This window comes from Coturnix japonica, chromosome 35 (genome assembly GCF_054131305.1).
Source record: "Coturnix japonica strain WE chromosome 35, WE-NBRP24, whole genome shotgun sequence".
NCBI lineage: Eukaryota > Metazoa > Chordata > Aves > Galliformes > Phasianidae > Coturnix > Coturnix japonica.
This window is the reverse complement of record NC_140697.1, coordinates 3,654,891-3,664,701: the sequence shown is the minus strand read 5'-3', so window position 1 is coordinate 3,664,701 and position 9,811 is coordinate 3,654,891. Positions and strand designations below refer to the sequence as shown.

The following is a 9,811-nucleotide window of genomic DNA, read 5'->3' as shown; positions in this document are numbered from 1 at the left end:
ATAGTCAGCTTGACCCTGCAGAATTTGTTCACGGAGGGCATCAGCTGCTTCTTCAGAAAAAGAAAGCTGAATACGCAGGCTTGTTACCTGCTTACTGAAATCTTCTTTTTTATTTTTTTCTCTTCTGCATTGTTCTTCAAGCACAGTTAAATGACGTTCCAAGATTTCAGTTCTTTCCCTCAGTGCTAGTACTTCCTTTCGGTACGCGGAGCACTTTTGTTTCATGTGTTCAATTTTCTTTTGCTCTACAGTGTTCTTTTTCTTTCTCTCATTTACAACTACTGTAAAACAAACAAACAAACAAACAAAAAAAAGGGAAAAGGAATGTAGCTCAGATTGATTAAAATCATTATTACATAGCAGTTCACAACACCAAGTAGCAACTTCTAAGTGAAACACTGTCGTAATATGCAAGCCATGCCCTCACATCACATAGTATTTGATACTAGTAAAGGAATTCAAGTCCTCTGAACACGTAATCAGGTGCCTCAGATTTCTATACAGAATTAACAGCAAAAGGTTTTCAGTCTGGAAGAACACTTTTACCATGGCACTACTCAAACCTTCCACTCCACACCAGTAGAAAATCTTATTAGATCTAAGAAACATGGGAACGAGATAGATAATTCACAGCTATATTCTTTCTATCTTCCCTGCTTCAGCAATCCCTATAAGGCAGCCAGGAATCACTCCATCTACATCTAAATGGTAGATAAACAGTTCTCTAAGCAATTTCATTCCAACTCACAGTCCTCTTACTTTCAAAAGAAAGATAAAACCCTGGACAAGTTGATCACTTAAGTGTTGATATCTGTCTCATTTATTCAGTTGATCTCTAAACAAAATATGAGGATTCCTACTTCTGTCCACACTTACTCTTTTGCATATAAAGTTCATGCATAAAGTTGTACAAATTTGCAGATTCAACTTTCCATAAATATTCCATTAGCTTGGGGCTGTTTTTTTATTTAACTGGTGAGCAATTAGCTAAAATCACATGCATTTTCTTTCTATCAAAAGCGACTTCTGCTGTATTTCATCATTGCTTTAGAATCCAGTTATGTCCATTCCATAATATGCATACTTTAAGTATTAAAAAAAATAAGTCAAGACTTACTAGGGATTGGGTCACCACAACAATATATTCCATGGTGATTCTTGTACAGTTCTTTTATTACTACAACTACAGAAATGCAGAAGTTATTAGCGCCCACGTGCAGCCTGCATTACATACAGATTCACATGTACTGCATGGAAACAGCCTCTTAACTCATCTAAGGAGTTTTATATACAGCCCTCAACTTATTTAAAAGTCATACTGAAGAAACAGCAGTGGCATATTCCACCCCAAACCAGGTTTTGGGTTTTGACTGCTAGTGAGGGGAATATGATTTATAAGTAATCTAAACACTTTATGCTGAAAACAACAAGCAAGCACTAAAGCAAGATAAATAAGACTAGGGAGAAGATGTGTAATGTTCAGTCTAGAAGCTCCTTACACAGGAAGTAGGGAAAAAGCATTATTACAGAGCATAGGAAACAAGACCTAAAAGCTCAGAGAATGGTGTAAATACCCTGAACTTGAAGCTGAGATAACCTAGCATCTCCTAAAACACTTTTGCTCGTGCTACTTATATAACTAATTCTACAAAAGAACCAGCACAACATACCTGTGCTCATTGTTCTACTGTGTATATTTAACATAGCTAAAGAATATATATTAAGCGGTTTTTGAAATTGGACGCTATTAATACTCACAAATAGAAGAAAATTTTAACATGATTGAATACTCAGTACTTCTTAACAGAAAACTTCACGCTGACATTGTGACTATCAGCTACCCATTTTAATTCCTATGTGGAGCATTGCTGTCATTAATTTTTAAATGAGAGCTTTGGTCATATGATTATAACAAACCCACTACTATTTGGAGTATGGAGGAGTCCACATCCCTCCCTCAGTCTCTGGTAAGATGCTTATATGTGATGCCATTCAGTGGTCACATTAGGATTCAATATTTATGCCAAATAAAGGCAGCAGGGACAAATCATCCAAGAACAGCATCTCATCCAAAGAAGGCCTTGACTTTCTCCCTTGCACATATTTTGCAAGAGGAATACAAGAAAGGAAGGGACTACAGCTAAGTTTTAGATTTTTCCCTTCTACATTGTATATGCCTTCCGTAATTCTAGGAACACTGATGCTCAGCTGTGCCCAGAAGTGAAGTTAAATGCATCAGAGCTTATCCAAACCATTTTGCTCAAATATTGCCCATGAGCGAGCAATTAGCAGGTCGTCAACAATTTTGATAGTTGCTTCAGGAAAAACAAAACAAACAAACAAACAAAAGCACTTGAACAGCTGATGCTACTCAGAAGATCAGCAACAGCAGTTGAAACAATCCTAAAGAAACTGCTTTAAAACTATTACCAAATCTGCAAGTGCATCAACAGATGAGGAAAAAGCAGCAAAAAGGAAAAAAATAGTGCAAAAAACTTTTATTCTTAAGCATTCAAAAATGAACAGCATAGGACCTTCTGAAAAAGGGATATTTACATAACAGTTACTTCTATTTACAGTTTAACACAGTGGCTTTTCTCCTTATGCCATAAGGTACGCGCTTCACAGCCTTTTGCTTCCTATCCGGAATAGGAAGCAATTTATTGTTTTGGAAGACACCCTGTTCAACGATGGAAGAAACTGTACCTTTCTTTGGAGGTGGCTCTTCCACAGTAGGCTTATCTTCATCAGTACTGCGCTTTCTTCCCACTTCCAACTCAGTTTTCTCTTGTTTCAGTGCTTTAACTGAAAGCACTGAAAATTGGCTGCTTTCAGTTCCTTTATTAGTGTTCTCTTCTGCCGGTTCTGCTTTAATGGTAGTTAAATGGTAGGCAGTCTTTTCCTGTATTGATATAAGATCAGTTACATTGAAGCTTAACAAAAGGAGCACTTAAGTCTCAGTAATCTTCTGTAGGCAAATATTTACACAAAACCATACAGCTAAAATATTTACCCAGTGACTCTATAGACATCAGTTACAAATTTCAATAGCAGACACAACAAGTACACCTTCAGATAATGACAAGTGCAATACTTGGTAGAGTATACAAGGGAAAGCAAGAGCCTAGCAGGTTACAAAGTAAAAGACTTGCACACAATCAAGCGTTTACCAGTTTATCAAAGAATTTCCTGTTTCCAAGAAGTCAACAAAATTACAAACATGGTCAAAGAGCAAATGGTCAGCTCTCATACAAGTTCATCACATCACACTTCTGCTAAGCTGCTAAAATCACTTTCATCGTGACAGATAGAATCCAACCTTAAAGCTTAGTCAGCTCTGTCACGCATATTTTAGATTGTGTCCTTGACCACAAGTGAAGCTTCCTTACTTACAAGATGACGATTGTTAAGCCATGCTGGCACTGCCAAGGACTGATTATTCATCTTTAGTAACTTATGAAAAGAAAAGCCTCAGAAGTGTTCAGGCCACACAATCTCACAGATAGAGTTGGAGCCTTGTTCTTGGAAGAAGTAATAGGCGAGGACATGACTACTCATCACAGTCAGCTTTAATACCATGGAAATACTAAGTTGTAGTGATGCAGACAGTCAAAGACTAAGAAGGGTCAAGTTGCTAAGCTTACAAGGTTAGAGATCTGAGTGACAGAATTAACTATAAATGTTTTCAGAGCTACTTCAGGCTACCAAACATCAAAAAATGAACAAAAACCACCAGAAGTGGTATGCACACATACTTAATCAAGCTAGTCTTCACATATTCAGTAGCTCGCAGTACATTAGTCAGGATAAAGTTTTATGGACTGCATAGAATGTGGAGATATCCTGACCATTCATACTCGTACTTCCAACTCTACTCAACATACTTTTACTGTTGCTCTTCCTCTGATGTAGGAGTGTGAGGCAGGAGTTAGTGGAACACACTGATATTTTTGTTGTTTGTGTTAACAACAACTACCTTCAGATAAATTTGAATTGTTTACAATTTCAAGAGAGTACCAGCTACATACAGAAAATCAGTTTTCCAAAAATGTGTTGATTACAAGCATAGAATTAGTGTTTTTCTTTTTTTGTATAAGGATATGGAGATGTGTAAAACTCACATAATCTTTTACTTTTTCCTCTAAATGAGATTTTAAGTCTTGTAGCTCTGTCATAATGTCATCTTTCTGCACCATGATGTCCATTAGCTCTCGAATCCTTTCATTTTGTGCATTCATTTTCTTGGAAATAAAAAATAAAAAAAATTCAGTCATCAGTTTCTAATGGAGTGTTAAGTAGCTGAATTACACAATGCATTAAAGGCAAATTCAGTTAAGCTAAGCTCGGTAAGAAATCTATTAATGGAGCCTACTGGAATAGCATTTTAAGCTACCACAAGTTGGTATTAAAACAATTTTACACAACATCTTCTTGATAAAGTTACCTCAGTTGCTTCTTTAAGTTGCTCATCAGACTCATCCAATTTAATCATCTGCATTTCAAAGTCTGTAACACACAGAAAAGATTGTATTACATAAGTAGCCAATAGATAGTTTATTAAGTAATCAAGTTTTCCAGATATTCTAATGTTTAGGTAGCTTTTGAACAGATTAATTAATTTGCATGTGGTCTTCACTTATTGGGAGTGATTCAAAAGTTTTCTATATTTCTTGGAACGAAAACATTGCATCAACAAGACATAAAGAAGAGTAGAGATTGCAATATAAAAGTAAAAATCAAGATATAGATATATAAGATATATTTAACCCCATACTTATGAAAGCGTAAAGCTGCTAGTTGCAGTTTAAAGGAGAGGGGGGAAAAAAGAAAAGAAATAACCAAAAACCGTGGAATTGCTGAACCTGAATATACACAAGGAACAAACTATCACTTATCTACAGGCTATGGTTCCAAAGGTAGAACATCTCCTCTAATTCCTACTCAAACTGGTTATTTCTCTTTTAGATTAATGAACTATTTCTGTCTTCTACCTTTCACATCGCATAACTCACCTTTGTTCTTCTGCATCAGCTCTTCTTCAGTTTTAAGTAGTTTGGTGTTTTTCTCTGTTAGCTCTTCATTGGTCTCCATCAGTTCAAAGTTAGTTTTCTCCAGCTGCTTTTCAAACCAGCCAGTATCTTCCTTCGGGTCCCCCAGGGATACAATGGAACTATGTGCTGCCTCAGCTTGCTCTTTAATATCCATGACATCATAATGCACAGAATCAAGAATGCCCTCAGGATCAACACAGGTGTCAGGCACTATGCTATGTTCTCCACCCTGAAACGTAATTTATAATCAGTTAAAACTGGTGAATAGCTGACTACATAATAGCTGTTATTTCTACAGATAGTCTGGATAGCCACTATGAAGACAGCCATACAAGAAGTTTTTAATTTCAGCTTCAAAACCCACCTCACAAATTCACATACAACACGACAGTGATTCGTATGGGGGGAAGATAAGTGGCATTCTAGTAACAGCTAATATATTTTATAGTATTTGATGACCACGCTCCCTTTTTTTTTTTTTTTTTTTAAATATTACCCCAGATTGATCTCCTTCAAATTTAACGTACAAGTTCGGACTCCCCTTTTCTTTGTAATACAGCGTAAATTTTCATTTTGTGTTGCAGAAACAAGGAAAATGCCCAAATTCCCAAAGCTTTCTGAAACTGTTCTTAAGGCTCAGCAACTATTCCTGCTAGATGAAGAATAGATGTATCTTGCTCATCATACAGCAACACAGCATGCACTTCTTTGTAAACAGCCTTGTGTTTCTACAAGATGTGCCCATAACATTTAAATAGTAAAAAGGAAAATATTTAAGAAAAAAAAAAGAAAAATACCAGGGTGTCATGGTTTAATAATTTTGTAATTTTGCTATCAGTATTCCACATCATAACATCATATAAAGCATGAATAATTTTACTGCTCCCGAACACTTGCAGTATATTGATGATATTGTCGTATGGGGCCATACAGCAGCAGAGATTGTCAAGAAAAGAAAACAGATAATCCAAATTCTTTTGCAAGCTGGTTTTGCCATTAAGCGCAGCAAGGTGAAGGGGTCTGCCCAGGAAATCCAGTTCTTAGGTGTAAAATGGCAAGATGGGCATCGACACATCCCAGCAGATGTGATTGAAAAAATCACTGCTATGTCTCCTCCCACCAACAAGACAGAGACCCAATCTTTTCTGGGAGTAGTGGGCTTTTGGAGAATGCATGTCCCAAACTACAGCCACATAGTAAGCCCCCTCTATCAGGTAACACGGAAGAAGAATAATTTCTCATGGGGTCCTGAGCAGCAGCAGGCTTTTGAGCAGAGAAAACAAGAGATAGCCCGTGCCGTGGCCTTGGGGCCAGTACGGACAGGACAGGATGTAAAGAACATCCTCTACACTGCTGCTGGAGAGAAAGGTCCCACTTGGAGTTTGTGGCAAAGAGCTTTAGGAGAAACCCAAGGCCAACCCCCGGGACTTTGGAGTTGAGCATATAAAGGGTCTGAGGAGTGCTACACTCCAACTGAGAAGGAGATCTTAGCCATGTACGAGGGGGTTTGGGCTGCTTCTGAAGTAGTTGGGACAGAGGTTCAGCTCCTTCTAGCACCTCGCTTGCCTGTGGCCCCCCTGTCATGGACACAGGTAGATTTTTGTTTAAACCGTGACAACTACCCAGAATGCAGCATAAGGGAATTTTTGCCTAGAACTCTGGAGGACTATTTTTAACTCAGAAAGGTCAGAGATAGAAAGTTCACACTGATTTCTGGGTCACCAGCCTCACCGTACATCAGCATTTTTGGTTTTTAAATGATACATAAAGTTCTCAATAGCACTGCTCTAGTCGGTAGTTCTTTCCCTTTCCGTGCAGCTTGCTCTGTGCATGGCTTGTGAACCGCTATTCAGGCCAGACAGCTGCAGCCCCAAAGACCTGCCATAAATGTACAAATTCTACCAGGATAATGTCTTGGTAGTGGAGAAACAGGATGCGCAGTCATATGGCTCTCACACATACCTTGTACAACCAGCTTGGCTCTGGACTGGGCATCACCAATGTCACAGGTGTACACGTCACTGTCACTTTTCTCCAGATTTTTTATGCTCAGCTGCAGGTCTCGTCCTTTCTGTGCCCTCTTGTATTTCCTGCCAGGCCTGAGCTCAGCAATGCCTTTCCTCCATATGACGAAGGATGCGGCTTTCTCGCTCTGACATGTAAAAAGTGCACTTCCACTTTCTTCAATTTTCACATCTGAAAGTTCCTTGATAAAGTAATTAGGTTTTTCTGGAAGGAAAAAAAAAAGGATGAGGGTGTAGGACAAAGGGATTTGTTACCACAACAAGTCCCAAGCATACAGAGGTGTCCTGAATCTCCTTTGCCCTCATTTCAGAATATCACATAGAGATGCAAAGAGTCTAAGAAGACCACAGAGTCCACCCATTTACATAGGTTTGATAATTCCAGTAGATATCTGGAAAGTTCAATACCATTATACATGCGCTGGTAGGATATCATCTGATAAACTGCATATAGTTTTGATTACACATATTCAATAGAGACTAATTCAGATTGACATCTTTTCTTGGCTCACTAACAACCAAGATCATAGAACCATAGAATGATCACAGAATCATAGAGTGGCCTGAGTAGGAAAGGACCTCAAAGAGCTTCTAGTTTTAAACCCCCTGTCAAGGGGCCACCAACCACTAGACCAGGCTGCCCAGATCCACATCACACTGGAGAATCATTCGGTTTCCAGATTATTTTAAGGAAAAGATTTTAATCCACCGTATTTTCTGAAAACTAAGAATTGATCCTGCTCAAGGAAACAGAAGAGAAAAACATCACCCACAGGCTGCAGATATTTACCTCGACTTCTCTACATGCCATCCCCAGCGTGCTTTTCAACTCACCTTGCACAGTGACCCTGGCTTTTGTTTCAGAGTCCTCTGTCTCACAGGGGTACTCCCCACTGTCCTTGGCAGTAGAGTCATGGATGATCAGAATGGCCCCAGTTCCCTCCTGCTGCAAGTCGTACTTCTGGCTTTTTCTGATTGCTTTGCCATCCTTGTACCACCTGATGTTCAAATCCGGTTTTGACAGCTCACAGCTCAGGCTGATGTCCTGCCCTGCTGCTGCTGTCTTATCCTCCAGCTGTTTTGAAACCTCAGTAGGTTTTCCTGGAAGAAAACATGCTTTTTGAGTAACATACACTTAGGGTAGGATGCCTCTCTCAAAATACATGCATCTACATGCTGGAGATAAGTTAGAGAGGCACTTGCAACAGACGCCATCCTACAGCCAGCAGTAATCTGCAAAGTACAGACAATAGAATTCCAGGCAGCATTTATTCTCTCTTAAATCTACCCAATTGAGGATGATGAACCATGTCTGAAAACTGCCTCTTTCTTCTCTCCACTCATCACACTGGGAGCCTCGGATGATGCTCTCAGATGCACATGTTCTAGATAGGAATTTGTTGTACAGCTAGATGATGTGAAGGCCATCCCTTCAGCTTATACTTAGAGGATATTTGCTCCCACAGTTCCCTCAACAGATCATTCCTGATTTACTGTTAATGGAACAAGCTGTAGTGAGATGCCCATTTCCAACACTACCCCAGTGCTTTGGGTAGTTCTCACATTTGTGTAAAATGTTTTGTCCTTTTACTTATTTTTAAGAGAAATTCTCAGTGCTTCGAGGTTCAAGTAGAAGGTTGCTATTCACTTTAACCATATTATGAGTTAGCTCTCACGACAATCTTATCAGAAGACAGTTGAAGGAATCAGACCCCAGAATCTCTCCCATCTCATTACCTTTCACAGACAGAGAGGCTTTGGAGGTTAGACCACGGGCAGTAAAAACGACTTCCCCAGCGTCAATAGGAGTCACACTTTTGATAATGAGAGTATATTCCCGACTCACGTTAGAAGCTTTAAATCGCCCACCATTTTCCACTCTGCTTCCATTCAGTGTCCAGTTGAACTCATCAATGCTTTCATGGGACAGAATGCATTCAAAAGTACAATCTTCTCCCTCCTGGATTTCAGTGGTTTTCAGCCGTTTGGTAATGCCACTATTCAGCTCTGGAAGGTAAGAGATACGTTAGTATGAGGTTTATATGGAGAAAAGGCATTTGTGACTGACATGAGTAGCAGTACTGGTGTTTTAACTCAGGATTTGCAGAACATGGCTGCATTCCTTACTGATGTATTCTCTAAGACATCTCCACTCAGAATTACCAGAAAGCTATAAAAAAAAAAGAGACGTGAATCTCTTGGCTTTGCTCTGGAAGAACTACAAGGCGAGCAGCTCAGTCCATGGAGCAGAATGAAGATTCAATGAGCTACAGAGGGAACAACCTAACAGAGAGGACAACTCTAGGATGCTGCGTGAGAAAAAGGGTTTTGCCTATGACAAGAAATTAAATGTTTCTATTAGCTAATTTGTTACCATCCTACCCCTACTGGTGTTCAAACCATTTCTCCATTTTAGGGATGTTTAGAAAGGAAATATTTCCAGGACATTCTTGATGTGTTTGGTGATTTTCATGGCAAAATGAGATACATTTACATCAAAAGCAATGGGAATTTTCCAGACATCACTGTGCTAAATTGCAGTAATACACTTCTATTGTAGAAACTATTAAGGCTCGTGGGGGAATAGGTGTAAGACATAGTGACCACACTGAATGTGCTTTCAGCACTCCTTTACTTTCCACAGTACTTACCCTGAATGCCGACCTTTGATTTGGCAACATCACTGCCAATATCACAGGTATAGAAACCTGCATCTGACTTCTCGAAGTCATGGAT

General features: G+C 39.1%; 1 protein-coding gene across 1 annotated transcript; it reads right to left on the bottom strand.

Annotated features, from left to right (window-relative positions):
- Positions 1 to 458: 458 nt before the first annotated feature.
- Positions 459 to 5,262, bottom strand: LOC146755215 (uncharacterized). The gene is made up of 5 exons (XM_085526278.1): positions 5,013 to 5,262; positions 4,445 to 4,506; positions 4,122 to 4,241; positions 2,618 to 2,902; positions 459 to 467 (listed from the first exon to the last, which is right to left on the bottom strand). The coding sequence occupies exons 1-5, from the start codon at positions 5,203 to 5,205 to the stop codon at positions 459 to 461; spliced, it is 669 nt and encodes a 222-aa protein (XP_085382404.1). The 5' UTR covers positions 5,206 to 5,262.
- Between the last annotated feature and the right edge of the window lie 4,549 nt (positions 5,263 to 9,811).